The following is a 21,076-nucleotide window of genomic DNA, read 5'->3' as shown; positions in this document are numbered from 1 at the left end:
CGGTTAGGAACGGGTGTTTGCTCAACGGGGAGTCAACTGGAGGAGAAGGGTCAAAGGGTACGATGCCGAGAACCTCAACTAGAGAGGTGCAGTGGCTGCCATATTGCGAAAAATGACGCTATTGCATGTCATTGAACAGCAAGACACCACTGCTCGACTTTGAGGGTTAAACGATATGTTGAAGAGCACGGTTCACAACGTGTAGAGCTACCGGCATTTCTCGACCCTCAATTTATGTTGCCTCGATTCGAGAATACGAAGGAAACCCAAGAGCCATTGCTATTCCAGCTCGGTGCCATCGTTCCAGTTGATCCCTATAGAGATCGCGGGGGAGGCAAATATGGCGCGGCATAAAGAATGGGGGAAAGATTAAGCGCCCGGTGCACGTATAGTAGGGAGTCGGGAATCAAGGTTGACACCCAAGTAGTGATAGTTGCGAACGCGCGGTCTTCAAGACCCACACAAAGTAAGCCGCGGAAATCCGTGACGGAAGGGGCGGCGGGAGCAAGCGAGCACCGCTGTTTGTTGCGCTGAGGCTGAGACGGCAAGTCCAAGGTCTTCTAGCATGCTTGCCACACGCGCGAGGCATGTTTGCATAAAGGGACCTAAAATGGATTGCTCAAAATGGGAAGCACATAAACAGATGTCACCTGATTAGATGATAATACCACTAGGGCGTGGTGATTTATGCCTGCATAAAGGTATTGTCATGACGATGTTAAATAGTACTGGACCAAGGCTACCTTGAGGTAACCCACGCAATAGTGAATGCACGGCTCCTGTAATCTTGCTCATGAACACACTAATTCTCCTGCCGCTCAGAGATATTTGGAAATATTTCAGCATTCCTCCCGTAATACCAAGGTGATTCAAGCAGGCAAAAATTACGTCGGGGGAAACCGAGTCATATGCTTGTTCAACATCAAGAAACACTGCCACAACAGTGTCTCCTCGTGAACGAGCGTCCTCCAACGCTGATGTAAGGCTCGCGATACAGTCAGCTGTGCAGCGCCCACTTCTGAATCTCGTGAGTTCATATGGCAGCGCTTCAATATTGTCAAGGTACCACTGGAAGCACCAAGCGTTCCAGAAGTTTTCCAGCACACGAGGTAAATTATATTGGGCGGTACGATGACAGTTCCGACTAAGGCTTGTCTCGTTTCAAAATGGGGGTCACTACAGCATGCTTTCACTCTTGCGGAAGAATACCAGTAGACCACGCCAAATTTAAGTGTTCTAGCAAGACGATGCGTGGCTTATCACCCAAATTACGCAGTGCTTGATAAGTAATGTCATCAGACTGAGGAGCACTGTGGCGCCTGCCTTGCCTAAGAGCCGTTTCCAGTTCCGACATAGTGAAAAGATGATCCAGGCTCTGCGAATTTCGTGCAGGACCAGTCAGTGATCGAGGGTATGAAGATCCAGAAGGGCGTTGGGGTTCAATGAAGCCCACTGCAAAATTATCATCAAGTCGTGATAATTCAAGGCCAGTTTTAGGACTGAGGGCGATGAACACATATCGAGGTGTTGAACAAATGCTCATACCTCTCAGTGGCTTAGGTGTATATAAAGCTAATTACGAGGAAAATTGACGAAATAGTCGACGACGAAGTGCACGAGTATGCCGGCGTAAAGCTGACGTAACAGGACGACGGTCTACCCAATCGGGGAGGGGGCTTATTAGATTGGCGAACACGGCGCTGAGTGCGGTGACGAATAGCACGTAAACGTACAAGCTTCAAATCTGGAGAAGGTTGGGATATCCTTAAAGACATTTTAGATGTGGATTGAACGTGACATATATGAATAGCTTTTAGTATATCCTCTGCGAACGGCTCAAGAAAACAGAAAATTTTATGAAATACGTCGAATTGTTTACACCGTATTGACGACGCGGGACACGGCCCACTTAACATAAAAATTGGAAGGTGGATCGCTTCCACATGTATGCGCATCCAGCGACAAGTACACGTCTAGATCTGGGCAGGCGAGAGTAAGGTCCAGCACGGTAGGTTCTCCGCGATGATAAAAAAGAAATGTGAAGGAGCAGTCATTCAGAATAATCAAATCTGTTGATTTATCTAATCTAAGAGAGCCGTGCCCCGAGGCGCCGTGCGTTTAATACCCCAGAGAAGACGGTGTGCGTTAACTTCGCGTCAAAGCGACCAGAAGGACATAGATATATACAGACACATTAGTCATCTTAAAGGAGCTCAATATTACAGTGCATGCCGCAAATTCAGCTGTTTCTGTACATAGATGGGTCACATCCTCTGCAGCTTGCTGCACACTCTATAGAGTGAACAAAGAGTGATGCCCTTGACGAGCTGTTAGGCGCGGCTGCCGCGCTGGGGTAATGAACATACGGCTGAATTCGAGAACCATGTCCGAGGCGACATTCCGAAATTGCAAGTATATGCTTCGTCTCACTAAAACCGTGTAGTACTGTCGAAGCTACAGGGGGAAGAGTGTGTTCCGACTTGTTCAAGGGGAGGAATAGGAGGAACGGGGGAATCCCAGCCTTTCTCTCAGTACCTCCTTTCCTTCCTCTGGGACAGGTTGGCGTGCCCTCTCTCCCCTGTAGCTTTGGCTGTTGTGCACTGTTTTAGTGACACGGAGTATACGTACCGGCTGAGATGAAAGATAATACTGCAACTCTGCTAATCTACAAGCGATGCTGCGGGCGTTCCATTGTAAAATAAATGATCAGGAGGTCATAAGAATAAAACTGAGTATAGTAAAAGATTTCATCGCAGAAAACTTTTGATTGTAGGCTCTATGAGTGCGATAAAATGCAGGGGCTGGTTAGCCCATGGATACTGTAGAAGCGTGAGAACGTTTTGCGCTATGACCAGCTTTTGGCGTACGAAGCTACGTAATGAGGAAATGAGGGTACTTGGATTTGAGTGTGACGTTATTGTCTCCTGTTCAACACTCAGAGGAGCTTGAGTGGCCGGGAGTACACGGTCCGGCATGAACTGAGAGAGACGACGATGGGGGCTTGTTTTGCAACGCTCTTTGTAGCGTTGTCGCTCGTTGTTCTCGCCGGAAGAAACAAGGTCATTAGCTTCCTTAGGTGGAAGCTCTGTGTCCATTGCCTGCGGGGCTTCGGCGACAAGCGATGATAATGAGTCTTGTTTGTCTCCAATAGGTTGTTCCGCCTGGCGTCGTCGATAATGACGTCTTGTTGGGGTTTTTCAGTTGGGACAACCATCTCTGTTGTAGCTTTGGCTCGAGGAGCCGCGTGCTCGGCCGTACGTTTGTCAACTTGGGCTAGTGCTTCAGCGAATGACACATTGTTCTCGCAGCGATAGCGACACACGCAGCGCTCAGCTTGCCAAAATGGGCACTGTTGTGATGTTGTTTCATGTGGTTTCTTGCAGCTGACGCAAAAAAGTGTTCGAACCCTTGCACTCCGTAGTTGTGTGAGGCTGTGCGCATCGGAGGCAAGTAAGCGATCGCTCACAGACATCCGCAACATGGCCAAGCAAAACGTATCGGTGGCATTGGATGGGGTTTTTGACATACAAGTCGACGCCGTGTCGAACGAGGCCGACATACGTGCTCAGGAAGTGTGGGAGAAGCAAACTCAACGGCGAATCGTAATGGTCTTGCCGATGCGACGGGCGTTGCGGATGCTTACTGTCAAGCGCAGAAGTCCGAGTATTGCGGAGCGTGAGAGGTTGCTGTCAATGCCGTGGACAATTCCAAACGCTGGAGGCCTTTCCACGAGGCACGAGAGCACGCACTTTCATGCCTCAAAGCGTAGCCTGGCCAAGGAGAGTCCGTGTTGTCTGTCCATTCCGCGTGTGAATCGCTAGGAGGTTGTTCCACCTGTTATAGGTTCCCCGAGAAGACTCCGACGTCAAGAGGTCCTGTGTGACTGCCTTGTTGTTGTTTTCGGTGGCGGCGTTGACGTCGACCGAAACGCACCTTTCTTCTTTCTTTTTTTTTGTGTGTGTGTGTGTGTGAATGCGTCTTAAGCAGGGGTTTAGTTGAAACGACTCCGGAAGCGAGCCACCACTTCTTCCTGCCTGTTATTTTGAATAGTTTACTGGTTTACAAAATTTAAAAAAAAAAATCAACTTAAAAGAGACTAGAGACCAGCACTCGAAGAACAGATTGGAACGAACAGGACACCCGGAGTCGCTTTGACTGAAGTGTTTACTACACACATGCGAGAGGTTCTCGAATTTCGCTTTCTTATTTTCAATTTGATGAGACATGACTTTCTCAGTTTTATCTTGTCCGAATCATAATAATAATAAATAAAAAATACACCCTGCTCGTCGTGATAGGTGTTGTCGGGTCAAGCGCTGGATATTCTATTTTCATTACCCAGGTTTTTTGTAATGGTATAGAGGCCAGCTCACCACCATCCGAGCACTTCGACACCTCAGTGCCAAAAGTGTTTGTTAGCATAACTACGCGTGCCACGTTTTCAAGCTTTGGTAAAATTTCCCACTACAAATATCACTTCACCAAATAAACGCAGCGCGTGAAACAGGCTTTCCCGCGCTTTGCTTAAACAGAACATGAGGCGGGCTCACGAGCCGAAGTATCCAAAATCTGCGCGGTCTGTCCTACCCGCGATGTCACAAACAATGGTAATGATACCTAGAGAAGCGCCCAACCCCCCCCCCCCCCCCCCCCCCCCTGTAGTTTCTTCGTACTTTACTTCAAGTACGTTTTAGAGGTGCTTTACCCAACATTGCTTATTTGTTGACAAAGCGTCATATTGTGATACAAATTTACCAAGAGCAAATTTCGGGAATGTACTCGTACCTTGAATTCGGGAGTTGTTGTTTCCTCAGAAAGTATCAAAAGAAAAAAAAAAAAAAACTTTAGGTAAGTACAAGTACACACTCAGAGAATGTACTTCAAGCACAGGTTTTCTAAACCTAACAAGGTGTTGAACTGGGCGAGTTGGTAAAAGTTTTACACGGTGGGTGTAACAGCTTAAAAAAATTAGGACGATAAAAGGGGGATAGACACGACAGGGCAACAGCTGTACTCGCAACTGAAATGTTTTATTTGAAAAGGAAAAGAGGACACATACGTCAGTATTAAATAACAACAGTGTGTAATCAAACTATACGCCCTCCACAAGGCCCGTGTCATCAAAATAGGTTCACTCGACGCAACCCATACCATGGTCATGGTCTGGCGCAAAAAGGACAGCTCCTTATCACATCAGGCAACCGACGGCTCACTCACGCATCTTTCTGCAAAGCACAAAATATTAAAAAAAAAAAGACCTCGATAATTTCGCGGGTGGCCCTTTCTCCATGTCTCCCTTCAACCGTCACCTCGTCAAAGGCCGGCTGTACACGTGCAGTCTCTGCAATGGAAAGGGAGGAGCTCTCCCACCGTGGCCCTCAGCGAGTGCCTCTTTTTGCATTGCAGAGACTGCACGTGTCAGCCGGCCTTTGACGAAGTGACGGTTGAAGGGAGGCATAGAGAGAGGGGGGCCGCCCGGCGGAATTATTAAGGCTTTCTATATTTCGTGCCTCGTAGAAAGATGTGTGATTGAGCCGTCGGTTGGCCTTATGTGATAAGGAACTGTCCTTTTTGCGCCAGACCATGACTGGCATGGGTTTGGTCGAGTGAACCAATTTTGATGACATGAGCCTTGTGGATGGCGTATAGTTTGATTACACACTGCGGTTATTTAATACTGACGTATGTGTCCTCTTTTCCTTTTCAAATAAAACATTTCAGTTGCGAGTACAGCTGTTGACCTGTCGTGTCTATCCCTTTTATTGTCCTAATTTTTTTAAGCTGTTACACCCACCGTGTAAAACTTTCTAAACCTACTTCAGGTAAAGTACAAGTTTTCTAAGCCTACTTTAAGGAAAGTACAAGTTTCCTAAACCTACTTCGAGTACTACTTACAATGTACTTAAAGTACTTCCCAACGTTGGCTGAAGCATTGTAACTCAGAGGTGTGACTTATTTTATGCGGCTTTATGGTTGCGCCCTCAAGGGGTTGGTGGTTTCGTAAATCCTAAGCATGCATTTGGTCTTTAACGTTCGTCCTATTCTATCCCCCCGCAAAGATCCTTGCTGTCATTTGCCACCTGTTACAGTCTCTAACGTCAAACATAGGAGAATGTAACTAAACCGGCATCCCGACATGGCGTCCATCGCTGGCTTGGGTACTGTGGCGTTTCATTATAAAATAACGAAATACCACGAAACAAAAGATACCATCTCCATGATGGTGTTTCTGAAGCCGGCTAAAATAACACGGGGTTTAACAATGTTGAGGTATTGTTTCATTTTAAAATATCGTATTCCGTTTAACCGTATTTTTAACTCTCTGTGCACGACCGTTTTCCCAACATTGTGTAACTAAGTATCGGATAAAATGTTTTTGAAAGGGTTCTTGTTTTCAAGATCCCCTCGTTAAGTTTCGGATAACACAGCTAGTGTTCGTTTCTCAGATACTTCAAAAATAAATGTGTCACCGGAACTATCCGAAAATCTAGCTATTAAGCTGTGCATTTATCTTTGCCTCTTTCTTGCATAATTACGTACTGGAGGTATTGTTAAGACTTCCGCTGGATACTTTCAAAACAAAACCTGATATCTGTTTTCATTTTCCCGGGAAAACGATTCACTGCTTACGAAACCAAGTTAAACCCCGTCTTAAAGGGGCACTAATGTCGCATTTACACTGGTGACTGAACCACATCCGCGAACGCGGTTGCGAGCGCCAGTGTAAACGCAGCCTGCGGTGAAATTCGAGATGGTCTTCTTGTGGCACGAATTTAATCTACGCACCCTAAGCATCTTATAAAACCCAGAATTACAATCACACGTGACTCTCTTCGCTTTTAAAAATGCGACCAAACACCGCAACATGACCCATTTTCTGAGACATTTCAGAAAAAGGGGCGTTTCGCAGTGTTTTATCGCGGAAAAAAAAATTTCAGTGTTTAGATGGGACACTTTTGTGTGAATTTTCCTTGGAAAACATTTTTTTTTTTGCAATTTTTACTCCGTTGGAAGCAATTTAGGTGGGGATAGCCTTGCTCTAGGCCCCGCCCAATGCTTACAAAACTAAGCACCTCTTCTGGGGTTTTATTGGTTGGAAAGATGATTGACGTATCAAATGTTGGTTGTAAAATTGTATCTCCGTGCTGTAATAGTATTTAATCGACAATATTTTTATACAACTAATCTAGATAGACTCATTATTCTCTTCAAAAATATCCCGAGATTCCATTTCCGCTTCGGTTTCAAACGATAACAAACATGGCTGCCGGCGTTTTGCGGCGAGCAACGAGCCTACAGCTCGTTCGGCTTGTATTTTTATGAGTGCGAGCCGTCTGCGTTCGCTGAGGTGTTTAGAGGAAGATGTTCTCAAACGACCTAGTTTGCCGCAAATAGCTGTCGCAAGTACGCGCCTTCGGAAGAACTTTGCGGGTGCTTGCGGTTCGTAGCGCGACTAACCCCAGCCTAGCGTCCCACTTCAACTTTGTTGCCTCATCAGGCTTGATCTGTCTCTTTGGCCGCGTTGATGCTCATGAAAGATGTTGGTTCCCGTAAAAGCGGCCCCGCTGCTCTGCCAATTGTGCGACCGTTGCGATTGCGATCACGGTTTCAATACCGAGAAGGTACCCACACAAGTTAAGAATTTACGAACCGTTTGGCTGGAGACAATCGAGCGTTCGGCTCGCATCAAGTATGTCTAGGTATATTCCCGTCGTTTCGTTTCGAAAGGCAAGTTGCTCTTAGAGGGATACTACAACGAAATTTCGGCGCTTATATTTTGGTTTACATGTTTTCAAAGGAGCAGTATCACATCGGACACACCAATATCCTGTTAACAAAGACACGAAGAGGAATTTTAAAACGAATTAAACGATTAGCAAAGAGCACCTGGTGGATGTCGCTACCGTCTCTTTTGTAATGACCGTCTAGGAACCTTGGCAGCTAGTGACGACGTTTCTCTCGCCTCCGGCCACCACGAGAAAAGAGGTGGAAGGAGGTACTCCTTTCTCCCCGAGAATCTTTTTTGTCTGTCCCAGAAGTCGCTGTTGTCTCTCTACAAGATTATAGAAAATTAACCCGTCACTCAAAATTCGTACAAAAGCTGCCGCTTCGGTGGCTGGAACGATTAGGCTATAGGGTGCCTACATGTTTCCGCCGCTCCGCTGCGGAAACATGTAGGCATCCTAGACTAGGCTATCCTCTCGACGTGAGCCTCGCCCGTGGCCTCGCCGCAGCTTTGCTCGTCCCGAGACGAACTACGTCACGATTGCGTTGAATGTCACGTGCTCTCCGCTGGCTGCTCTCCGAGCGCTTGCCAGAGTGGGCGGTTTAAACGAAAATTACAGTTACCAGGCTCAAAATACCAACGTGCGATTGTGATTTACGGATATTGTGGATCATATTCAACCTATTTTTGAACACGACGGGTATATTTCAAATTTCGTTGAAGTATCCCTTTAAGTTTTTCAGTGCACCTGGCCTTCCAAAGCGAAAAAATTTAGGTCGCGTTTCGCTGGACCTTGCTGGCGGATGCAATGCAAAGAAAAAACACAAAAAACTCGCACAAAAAGAAAAAGCTGGAAAAAGTCAATGTTTTTGTTGTTGACTTTTTTAGTCCTCCCGGTCGTTTTCCGACGCATATCGACAGACGCTGACAGACACTGGCATTAGACCGTGGCTCCTGCATGATGGAACGTTAGAACGCCGCCTTCATTGTCGCGCCTTGCGAGCATTTCGGTAGTTTTTAGACGGGGGCGGAATAGCATACGGACGAAGGCGAAAACGGACGCCGACGTGCAGTTTTCATGTCCGCGTCAGGGCATTGCAGACGACGATAGACGGCGATGGAATAGCAGACGATACCGGTGGCTGTCTCCCGTCTGCTCGCAGGACTAGAAGGTGGTGTCGGATTTTCAGACTACACGCACCGGATGTTTCAAAAGGGAGACAATAATAGGCTTACGAGCATTTTCGGCCGAGCGGCCAAGCCAATCCAGTAGCATTGGGCGGGGCCACTGATCTGCGGGCGGGACTTAGAATGGGCCGTGACCTCGACCTAAATTGCGTCTAACAACGTAAAAATGGCCCCGAATTTTTTTTCGTGCAAAAGTTAATAAAAATAAATACGTGTCCCTTTAATTTTTTTTTTTTTTTAGGGCGAAAAGTGCTACGTGTGATGGTAATTTTGGGTTTTATAGGATGCTTAAGGTGCGTTGATTGAGTTCGCGACACAAAAAAAGATGATCTCTAACTTCACCTTAGTGCTTCTTCAAGGCAGCAATAATAATAATAATTGGTCAATTAATCAATTTCATTAAGTATGCAGGAACACCCGTTCGGTCCTGGTGCAGGCACACCGTATATTCAAACACTTAGATACAAGGAGTACACTCACATTTCAAGATGAAACATGAAAGTTATAACTTGACAAAGACACACAGACATCAGAATCACCGACACATAAAATTAGTCGTGAAATATTTATGTTGGAAGTTCATACCTTGGTGACCGTGATGATGAATGTACTCATATTGTCTGGAGAATACATTACGCAGTGTGAATAAAAAAGAAAGTGTTAACTGACAAAAGTTCCTTGCAAATATTAGTGGTCATCTAGCCTTCATACCATTTGTAATCATTCAAAATTCTGATAATAACATGTCAGCTACATGAGCTTCAAGAGTTAAGCAATGTGTCCACAAAGTCGCCAGAAAGGATGGAAATTCGTGTGCGATCCACTGTAACATCTGAGTGCCCCTCAGCTCTGCTTAATTAGAACATGTTCTTGATTGAGTGGTAGAGATTCTTTCGGCTGGAGTCAAATGGGTCCAGTTTTTCAGCGTAGCCGTTGTAATAGTTATATAACCTAGGAATTGGGCACAAATGGCTAAGTTCTCTAGAAGTATAAAAAGGCAAATTAAGTCTTGTAGTTATAGTCTACAAATCCTAACATGCACTTCAGATAAGAGACTTGAGAACTCAATTCGACCGTGAAGGGTTTTAAACAAAAATACCAAATACGCTTTCTCTCTATGTCGGTGTAGGTCGGGTAATCTAACGCGTTCCAAAATGGTTTCATAATCCAAGGTTTGCTCATCCCTAGCCAAATAGCGATACTTAAAAATTGAGACGAATTTGCGCCGTACCCGTTCAATTCTAAGTGAATTGGTTTTACAGATTCCGTTCCACACCACCCACGCATAGTCTAGCTGCGGGCGGCCCAGTGAAGGGTTAAAAACGTGCATGGGTCGTTGAATTCTCTAGTCAGGAAACACAGAAGGCCAAGCACTCGTAAAAATGCGTAAACCATTTTGCCCACGTGAACACCTAACCTCCGGTTTGAATCAAATACAACACCGGGGCCTCTTCTTTCGGTCGCACGAGTCAATAAGTTCTCCTTAATTCAATAAGGGAAACCTACATTTTGAGTTTTCCGAGAAACTGTCAATATATAGTTTTTGGGGAACCGTTTGGCGGGATGGGCCCTGCGTTACGCACTGCGCATGTGCTAAAGCAGAAGACTCGCACACGCGCAGTGCGTACCGGTGGTACCGTATTGGATGTGGAAAAAACGGTTCTCTAAAACTCTCTACTACTTTGGTGTTTGAACGGTTCAAATAATTATCTTTTTTGGCTCAGGGGAGCCGTGGCACAACAGAATAAAAAGGCAGCAGCACGTACTGTGGAGGCCCGCAGAGCCGCGTCTACTATTAGTGAATATCCGATCACGCTTGTGTGGAAGACGTCAGCATCACCACCGTACAGGGGCTCACGTCAAACATATTGCGTTCTTGATTGGCTGCTGCCGCTTCAAACGCCTCCGAGCTGCTGGAGTTGCTAGCCCGTTTTGATTCTAACCCGATCCCATCAATTCGTGTTGCAGTGGGAGGATCTATATACGTATAGGAACAACTCGCGTTGCGACCGAGAATATGGCGACGTCTTTGGTGTCATGCCGGTCTTTTTAAAGGTTAAACCGACGCCATCAAACGTTCATCACACTCCTCAAGTTTCGCCCAAAGGGGAAGCCCCGTGGACCGTGTTTCAGGGGCGTATTGGAATATCTTCACGGAGCAAACCCGTGGAACAAATTCGGGGCTCTGGCCCTATTTGAACGTCTCGCTCTTTTGGCCGTGACATTCGCTTTCGCTGTGTAAGGTAAGACAGCTCACAACAGTAAGCCGAGCAGCGAACTCTGTGTCACGAGGAGTAAAATGCGCGAATGGGGCCTTTACGCGACGTATCATGACGACCACCCCGGAGGGCGGCGACACGATGGCTGCAGCGATATTGGCGGTAAACGAGAGCTTTGGCTGCTAACACAACCGCCGCGTGCGAGCTAGAAATGGCGGCATTTAACAGTAATAGACAGATCTTACCAGTCAGTTTGACATACGCCACCGCTGCCGCAATGCATCGGAGGATCTTTAGTCTTTCTACACGCGCAACAACCTTGCTGGAGCTCTGCTTGTGTGGAGCACGAGACGGCACGAGCCCTCGCGTGCACGGCCGTCTGCCTCCCATGAACTGAAGTTATGGCGGCATCACGCATGCGCCGAACGCTGAGATCGGTCTATTACACGCAGAAGAACACACGAAGATGGCCCGTTCCGATGGCACACACGAAGATCAGAGCCACGTGTTGGGCTTGAACTTTTTGCACGAAGATGGCCGGTTCCGATAGGGGTGTAAGCAAGTCTTCGAGCTGCTATAGGTGCACGTGTGAAATTTAGTGGCGCTTGCTTACCTAAGCATCGAGCCACCTCCTCTCTATACCGCGTAGGCTAAGGCAACGTGTGGAGTCAGAAAAGAAGCCACCGCCGCCTGCGTCCGGTTATCGAAGGGCCGTTTACGACGCGCTTGAAAAAAGGCAAATCAGGAGCCCGTTTACTTCGTGAGAAAACCGATATACACGTACCGGTGACTAGTCGTTGGCACCGTTTCACGGTGTTGCAAAGGTCGCTCTGAACACCACATAATGCAACGGCGTGAGCTAGGGATTGGGGAGTTTTAGAACAAGGTACGCAATTTTAGCGTACGTTAGCCCTAAATTTAGCGCTTCCGTTAGCGCACACTACGCGAAAGAGTTTTAGAATAGCGTTTATCCGCCGCGACGCTTCCCCGAAGAAGGCTAAGCCTCTCTGGAAGCTCGCTTGCGTCCACACGCCGCCGCCATATTTGTCGAGCGGTGGCGACCCCCATTGGCCAACGCGCCGTTCACAAACCAGTCCGCGGTTGCCGACACTATGGTGTGGCCAGGGATGGGCAGTATTTTAAATACAAGTATTTGAAATACGTATTTCAAATACTTTGTGTATTTTGTATTTGTATTTAATAACAAATTGGGTAATGTATTTGACGTGTGTATTTAAATACTAAAACGTGGGTATTTGAAATACAATTGTAATTAAATACAATTTTGTGGGTGAAAATACATCCCTCAAATTTATTGTCACGACTCATTTTGCTCATCCTAAGACGTGTCCAGAGCAGGAAGAAAACTACGTTCTGCACCGGATGCAGTGTCCCTCAATCAAGCACTAGCGTTTAGTGACTTTGTGATTACGGTGCTAGTCCAAGGCAAGAATAGTGACGAAATCGACGTTCACAGGCAGACTGGCTAAATAAGTGCCTGTGACAACTTGTGATGCTTTCCAGCCTGATTTCCATCTATATTTTTGCCTGAAACATTCTAAATGCGCAGGTCGTCCAGATTTTCGTGTCTGGTGCGAGTTGCAACTATAAAAAATTCTCTAGCTAGTGCTGCGCGTCTTGGTCGTCTCGGTTCTTTGTTGCTCTATACCAAAATGTAATCGACAAAAAAAGCTGCTTGAAGCTCTGCACTTTTTTGACCTATTACGTCCAAGCTGATTACATTTTTTTTTTTGTGATTATATTTCTATTACGTTACTAGAGCCTCGCACACCAACTCCCGAGTATGCGATGCAAAATTAAAATGAGATACTGTAGAAACCCGTTGCAGGTGCCCTGAAGTCGCTGACGCAAATTTTGAGGAATGTATTTGGAGAAGTATTTGGAGGAGACCAAATACAATTGGTTGTATTTGTATCTTGTACTTAAATGCTTTTTTGGAAATGTAATTAGATTTGTAATTAAATACATTTTTGACGAAGTATTTTGTATTTGTATTTTGATACATATTTGCATGTATTTTGCCCATCCCTGGGTGTGGCCATTGCGCGGGCGCAGAAACCCAACTCGATCACGTGATGCCAAGAGCCTGCGCCTGCGCCGTGGCGACGGCAGTGCCACCGGAGCGACTTGACGTCAGAGCCGCGCTAACGTGGCAATACCATTTAGCGCTAACTTCGGCGTTTGTAATTATCACGTTTTGGTCCGCGCGAAAACATCCAAACACGAGCCCCGAGTGTTTATCAAGGCGGACTGAGACGTCTTCCATGAGACCAACTGAACTCGAAAAGAAATGATGGTACGTGGGCGGCATCGACAGCCCCTTGTGTTCGAAGCACGAAACAGTCTGACGGGATCCTCACCCGCCCATTCTCGAAAACGACCCGCGCATTGTCGAGAGCAACGCATACACACGGGTCTTGTTCAGTCGGAACACAAAACCCCGAAATCATGCCAAAAAAGAACAAAAAAAAAAAAAAAAAACGATTTGAAAGGGCTAGAAAAACTAAAACAACACACAATCTAGTTCACCAACGTCTTTGATCTAGACTGAGCGTAAGGGGACATCTTGAATGCCGGCAAGCAACCGAGCAGAGAACGAAGATCGGGCTACCTTTCCATTCCGTTATAGCACGCGGTCGTGATTAAGTTGTTCCGTTACATACGTGAAACCCTTGCGCACCACATGTACCCAAACTTTGTTGGGTTACTCTCTGAAACAGATAATTTATTCCACTATCATTTTCTTCGTGACGGAGATATACTCCGGTTCACCTTAGGGTGGACTGCAACGGACGCTACGAGCCATTCCGGCCTATCTGGCGCTGTGAACGCACCACGTGACTACGCACGTGGTGCGTTCACCACGTGCGTAGTCACGTGGTGAACGCACCACGTGGCCCTTTCGAAGGTCACATGACGCTCAGACGGCATTGGACTGGCTTCGGTGGCTCGTAGCATCCGCTGCCGTTCGTCGTTGACGGTGAAACTGAGATAAGGAAACCTGCATCGAACGCTCGAGCGTCATTAGAGAGCCTAAGCCCTACGTACCCGGGGGAAGAGGACTAATTACCGTCGCATTGCGGACCGGGACTGCCCTCTGTTCAGGGAGAGGCACCTACGCCGGCATACCGTCGAAAGCACGGCCGCCATGATGGTTTTTTTGTTTTTTGTTTCGCTTCTTTTTCGACAGCCATCTTTCTTTACCGTCCCAACGGCCGTCCTCCTGTTTTCTCCTTTCCGACCGATGGCGAGTGGCGACACTGCGAGGGAATGAGAGAAAGGTCTCTCAAGGTCGCCGCCGTGCTTCCGCGCTTTTATGACACCCATAATTTCGAGGTTACGAGCCACGGTGTACAGGCCTCCCCCGAAGTATCGGGATCCCGTGACGTAGAGTAGCGGAGGATTAAAACCTGGCACCTAGCCGGGAATGGTACGCTCCCCCCCCCCCTTTTTTTTTCTACTTTATTATAGTTTTTTTTTTTTTTTTCAAGAAACCAAACACAGTCAAAGTTTGCACGAATTAATAAATCTATTTAGCCATTCCCAGTACCTCACAGGCCCATAGAGGAGGGAAAAAACGCCATTTTTCGTCTTGGCGCCTCCTTTCATTATTAAAATCCAATCAAAACGATTTTGTTTTTATTAAAAATTTAGTTATACCGAGTTCTTTTGAAACCACCCAGCTGCAGTTATCACCGGTTAAGGCTGCCCGTGTGCGACTAGGGTATAGTTGACAGTAACTTCTGACTATATTTAAGCGTAAGTACGGTTTAAGATGCCCTTCGGGAACCCTTACCGCAGTTGAGTATGACCTCAGTCACATTTAGCTGCGGTTAAGGGTGCCTCCTAAACTAAGGTATTACCCAGCGCTCCAAAAATTAAAAACGGAGAAAGAAAAAATCGAACGATTAAGGAGCGTCTTTAAGGGCTCACTCACCTTTATGTCTATCCACATGGGTCAGTTATATAATATCTTGAACAAATATGAAAATCAATAACCATTATTGATTATGCATGTGGTGAGAGTGTTCGGCTGCCATAGTGAGATAAATATAGCAGGAAATCAGTTATTTATAAATCGTCTCGAAGTAATAATAAAAAGCTGGGCTTTATTCCTCCCCGTCAAGTGGTCAAAGGTTTATTAAAACACACACACACACACAAACACACACACACACACACACACACACACACACACAAGGATGTACAGGGTTATTTAAAAATATATATATATTATTTTAGAAAGCATGCCAACTTTTTTGTTGTCTTTTGTTGAGCTACTTACAATTATTACACCGGGTCATGTGATAAAAGGCCATCATGCCTTTTCAAAGCGTAAACAGGGAGGCTAGCACGGTTAATCGTAATATTTTGCCATACATTATATAATTCACTTTGTTCCACTTCCTAACGTGTTTTGTCAGCACTGCGGGAAACATTAAAGGCTGTTCACACCCATGTTCCGCCACACTACCTTAGCGCTATTAGTCAGAGAAAACAATGCTGACCCTTCTAAGGGTGAATTCGGGTGGTCAATCGCCGGCGAGACCGAGGCGGCGGAACCGTCAACCAGAAACGCGCCGGGGCACACCACGTGACCCTCAGCACCCGAACACGAAACGCCAGTCGGTGGCAGTTTACTTCGCCTCTAGCCCGCGCGACAGCGCTAGCGAGGGGCTGTCGCATCCGTCACCCGTGTCCCAACGGCTTGGATGAACTCGAGTTGTGGCTGCTGAAGGGACTTCAGATCAGTTTCGTTCTTTCATTCATTTTTCTCACTGACCTTCTCTCCCATTTCGGAAGTGACGACACCGGATACAGTCTTGCGCCTGCTCGCCCGGCCGCTTGGGGCTCAGGCGGGAAAAGTGCCGGAAAGTTGCCGGTGCTTGCCGGAGAACCACCACCCGAACGGTGCGCGCTGGCCGAGAACTGACCACGCGAACACTATTGCCGGTTTTCCGGCAAAATAAGTTGCCGTCGACTGACCACCCAAATTCGATATAAGGCAGCGGTGACTTTGCGATATATTAGTGACAAAGCACTGGTACAGCTTTGCATCAGTGCCAAGTTTCACACAAGTGAGCACTGCATCAGCGCTGTTTCTAGTGTGGATTTAGCGCTGAGGTGTATCTATGAATCGGCCTAATGAGTATGCGTAACATGTAAACAGAATGAAACAGAAGTCACTGTATTACTAAGGCACCCTACGCTGGACGGGTCTCGCATCAGTAGGACATATTTCTCTAAATACGAAGCTGGACACCTCGTTTCAACAGTCGTTAAATGTTCCGTTTCAGAGGAGCGTTATTTCCAGTGGAGTGACGTCCGATTGTCTCATGTGCTCCCCGACTCGCAGTGTCGTCGCCATCGCACCGGCCCCACCTGGCGGAGTCCTTCTGGAACACGACGCTGCCCCGTCTGCACCCGAGCCACCACCTACGACTGGTGGGCGTCCCTCCCCCGGGCCCTCCGCTCCCTGGACCGCCGGTGTTCCCGTCCTTTCCCCTGCCCGCGTACGCGGCCGCGGCCGCCTACCCGGACCCGCACCGGTCCCTGGGGCACTTCGCCCTGCACATGGGGCCCCCTCCGGGCTCGCAGTCGTACGTGCTGCCCGGCGGACCCCCGGCCCCGATGGGCCTGGGCTCGGCGGTGCCCGGAAGGGCAACGCTCCCCGCGGCGCCCGTGCCAGTTCCCGTCGCCGCGCCGCAGGTCGTGTACGGCACGACGTCTCCTTCGACGAGCGGCAGCGTGGTTCCCAGTCCCGTGGCCATCGACTACTCGCAGGGTGGAGACGAGTACGTGGACGTCACGGTGACGAGCCACTCCTGAAGTCCGTCGGTGAGCATCGGTCGGAGTGGACTGAGTAGGACCACCCAATGTGACGGCGTTACGCCTTGAAGCCGCGATCACACCGTTAATACATCTTACAAAAGACGGTCTGCGAAAACTGAGGCGTGTTTCTTGCTTGTAGAACGGTCACATTGGTCATACAAACTGTCTGCAGACGTGTTCGAAGCACACATGCTTCAAACATGCCTGAGGCCTGTCCGCAGATGTCATTATGCCTGCAGCGAGTACCGCATCTTTTTCTAGGACGTACGAACAATGGGACCGTGCGCCACGCAGTAGAGAACGTACCTCGGCGAAACTCACTCATGAGTGCACTCACTCACCCTCACCGATCTGGCCTGAGGTGAGGCTGAGGGAGTTTGTAAACTTCGAAACCTCATAAACTTGAGGTTGAGTGACGGGCGTGAGTTCGGTGAGTTCATGAGTTTGGTTAGGGGCGTGAGTTTATGAGGTCGGTGAGCTCACGTGTTCATGAGTTCGGTCAGGGGCGTGCGTTCATTAGTTCGGCGAGGGCCGTGAGTTTGTGAGGTTGGTGATTTCATGAGTTTGCTAAGTTTATGAGTTCGGTCAAGGGCACCAGGTCCTGAGTTCGATGGGTTCGGTGAAGGACGTGGGTTTGTGAGTCTGGTGAGGGGCGTGAGTTTGTGAGGACGGTGAGTTCATAAGTCCAGTCAGAGGTATGAGTTCTGTGATGGGCGTCAGTTCATGAACTTGTTGAGTTCATTTTTTCGGCCAGGGTCGTGAGTTTGTGAGGTTGGTGAGTTCATGCGTTTGGTGAGTTATGAGTTCGGTCAAGGGCGTCAGGTCCTGAATTCGCTGAGGGACGTGGGTTTGTGAGTCCAGTGGGGGGCGTGAGTTCGTGAGGACGGTGAGTCCATGAGTTCGGTCAGAGGCATGAGTTCGGTGAGGGGCGTCAGTTCATGAGTTCGGTGAGTTCATTAGCTTGGCGAGGGCCGTGAGTTTGTGAGGTTGGTGTATTCATGGGTTCGGTGAGTTTATGAGTTCGGTCAAGGCCGTAAGGTCCTGAGTTCAATGAATTCTGTGAGGTACGTGGGTTTGTGAGTCCGGTGAGGGGCGTGAGTTAGTGAGGACGGTGAGTTCATGAGTTCGGTGAGGACCGTGGGTTCGTGAGTTCGGTGAGTAGTTCGGTGAGGGTCGTGAGTTTGTGAGGTTGGTGAGTTTATGAGTTTGGTCAAGGCCATGAGGTCCTGAGTTCGGTGAGGGATGTGAGTCTGGTGAGGGGCGTGAGTTTGTGAGATCGGCTAGTTCATGAGTTCTGTGAGGGGCGTGGGTTCGTGAGTTTTGTGAGTTCATTAGTGTGGCGAGGGCTGTGAGTTTGAGGTTGGTGAGTTCATGAGTTTGGTGAGTTTATGAGCTCGGTCAAAGCCGTCAGGTCCTGAGTTCGATGAGTTCGGTGAGGGACGTGGGTTTGTGAGTCTGGAAAGGGGCGTGAGTTTGTGAGGTCGGTGAGTTCATGAGTTCGGTCAGGGGCGTGAGTTCATGAGTTCGGTAAAGGCCATGGGTTCGTGAGTTTGGCAAGTTCATTAGTTCGGCGAGGGTCGTGAGGTTGGTGAGTTTGTGAGTTCAGTCAAGGGCATCAGGTCCTGAGTTCGGTGAGAGTCGTGGGTTTGTGAGTCCGGTGAGGGGCGTGAGGTTGTGAGGACGGTGAGTTAATGAGTTCGGTCAGGGGCGTCAGTTCATGAGTTTGGTGAGGGGCGTCAATTCATGAGTTCGGTAAGGGACGTGGGTTTGTGAGTCTGGTAAGGAGCGTGAGGTTGTAAGGACGGTGAGTTCATGAGTTCGGTCAGGGGCGTGAGTCAATAAGTTTGGTGAGGGGCGTCAGGTCATGAGTCCAGTGAGGGGCGTGAGTTTGTAAGGACGGTGAGTTAATGAGTTAGGTCGGAGGTATGAGTTCAGTGAGGGGCGTGGGTTCGTGAGTTCGGTGAGTAGTTCGGTGTGGGTCGTGAGTTCGTGAGGTTGGTGAGTTTATGAGTTCGGTCAAGGCCGCCAGGTCCTGAGTTCGGTGAGGGATGTGGGTTTGTTAGTCTGGTGAGGGGCATAAGTTTGTGAGGTCGGCTAGTTCATGAGTTTATGAGTTCGGTCAAAGCCGTCAGGTCTTGAGTTCGGTGAGGAACGTGGGTTTGTGAGTCTGGAGAGGGGCGTGAGTTTGTGAGGTCGGTGAGTTCATGAGTTCGGTGGGGGCATGACTTCGGTGAGGGGCGTGGGTTCGTGAGTTTGGTGATTTCATTAGTTCGGCGAGGGTCGTGAGGCTAGTGAGTACATGAGTTTGGTGAGTTTATGAGTTCGCTCCAGGGCACCAGGTCCTGAGTTCGGTGAGGGACATAGGTTTCTGAGTCTGGTAAGGGGCACGAGTTTGTGAGGTCAGGGAGCTCATAAGTTCGGTCAGGGGCGTGAGTTCATGAGTTTGGTGAGGGGCGTCACTTGAGGAGTTTGGTGAGGGGCGTGGGCTCGTGAGTTCGGTTAGTTCATTAATTCGGCCAGGGGCGTGAGTTTGTGAGGTTGCTGGGTTTATGAGTTCGGTCAAGGCCGTCAGGTTCTGAGTTTGATGAGAGACGCGGGTTTGCGGATCCGGTGAGGGGCGTGAGTTTGTGAGGTCGGTAAGTTCATGAGTTCGGTCAGGGACGTGAGTACATGAGTTCGGTGAGGGACGTGAGTTCATGAGCTCGGTGAGGGGCATTTGTTCAGTGAGTTCATTAGTTCGGCGGGGGTCGTGGGGTTGGTGAGTTCATGAGTTTGATGAGTTTATGAGTTCGGTCAAGGGCGTCAGGTCCTGAGTTTGGTGAGGGACGTGGGGTTGTGAGTTCGGTAAGGGGCGTGAGTTTGTGAGGTCGGTGAGTTTATGAGTTCGGTCAGGGGAGTGAGTACATAAGTTCGGTCGGGGGCGTGAGTACATAAGTTCGGTAAGGGACGTCAGTTCTTGAGTTCGGTGAGGGGCGTGGGTTCGTGAGTTGGGTGAGTTCACTAGTTCGGTGAGGGTCGTGAGTTTGTGAGGTTGGTGAGTTTGGTGAGCTTATGAGTTTGGTGGGGGGCGTGAGTTATTTAGGTCAGTGAGTTCGTTCAGGGGCGTGAGTTCATGAGTTCGGTGAGGAAGGTGAGATCGGTGAGTTCATGAGTTCGATGCGGGGCGTGAGTTCGGTGAGTTCATGGTTGAGGACTTGAAGGTGAGTAGGGCCGTGAGGGTGAGTAGGTTTTTAACTTTTTATTTTGAGCTAGCTGCGAGCGAGTTATACCAGAAATGCCGACCTCTGGTACTGACACACGGCCGCACGCCAGTACGATGCTCATTCAAATCCAAACGGGCAGGGGAGGGGATTGAACCCAGGATGCTTGGGTTCCGTAGCGCGAGCTTTGACTCCACGCGCTCCGAGCTGCGGTGCCCTAACACCACTCGGCCCACTGATCACCCATCCCCACAACTTCGTCGTCAGGTTGTGCGAGGAAGACACAAAACGACAACGTCCGCTCTTATCCTTGAAATTACGGGACGACAAAATAAAGCTTCTCGGTCAGTAAGCCTGTGTAAAGCGAGAAGCATTCCTATTCAATATCGTTGCACGACCCCTTTAACGTCCATCACGCAGTAGGAATACACGAACGCACGCCGGTCGAATGCTCGTCCAGATCGAAACGGGCGGGGGCGGGGATGGAGCCAGGCCCGCTATCATACGAGCCGGTTGCGAGATCTCGTGGATGTAACCAGCGTGCTCCTTCCGTGACCGATGGGGCAAACGGACAAGGGTGAGGTCGTAAAAGGAGCTGCAGCTACGTTCTAGCCCGGCTCTCAGGGGTGAAATCATCTCCGGGCGGCTCCCCTTTCTTTGCATGCCTCCTCGGGTGGCTCCTGGGGGGCAAACCTGTTTGCCGCGTAGAAAATCCCCGCGCACTCCGCGGTTTCGTCGGTCTTCGCAGCCAGCCATCTGGCCTCTGCCAAGGTCAGGGCAAGGTCGTCCCGTTCCAGACGACCTCTCCGACCGAGGAGCTGTAAATCAGACAAGGGGAGATTGCCTTCAGTCGGTCACCGACGAAGGAGTCAGCGGACGCCGGAGGAAAC

The 21,076-nt window shown here is 48.7% G+C and overlaps 1 protein-coding gene across 1 annotated transcript in view; it reads left to right on the top strand.

Annotated features, from left to right (window-relative positions):
* The window catches only part of LOC8030900 (doublesex- and mab-3-related transcription factor 1Y), an 83,986-nt gene that overhangs the window by 55,917 nt on the left and 6,993 nt on the right, over nucleotides 1-21,076 (top strand). Inside the window, exon 3 of the mRNA XM_002403405.5 lies at nucleotides 16,511-16,992. Within this exon, the coding sequence (XP_002403449.3) occupies nucleotides 16,511-16,983 (473 nt within the window). The 3' untranslated portion in view covers nucleotides 16,984-16,992. The remainder of the gene's footprint in view (nucleotides 1-16,510; nucleotides 16,993-21,076) is intronic.

This window comes from Ixodes scapularis, unplaced genomic scaffold (assembly GCF_016920785.2).
Source record: "Ixodes scapularis isolate PalLabHiFi unplaced genomic scaffold, ASM1692078v2 PGA_scaffold0__279_contigs__length_252992795, whole genome shotgun sequence".
Lineage (NCBI taxonomy): Eukaryota > Metazoa > Arthropoda > Arachnida > Ixodida > Ixodidae > Ixodes > Ixodes scapularis.
This window is presented reverse-complemented; position numbering and strand designations above follow the sequence as displayed.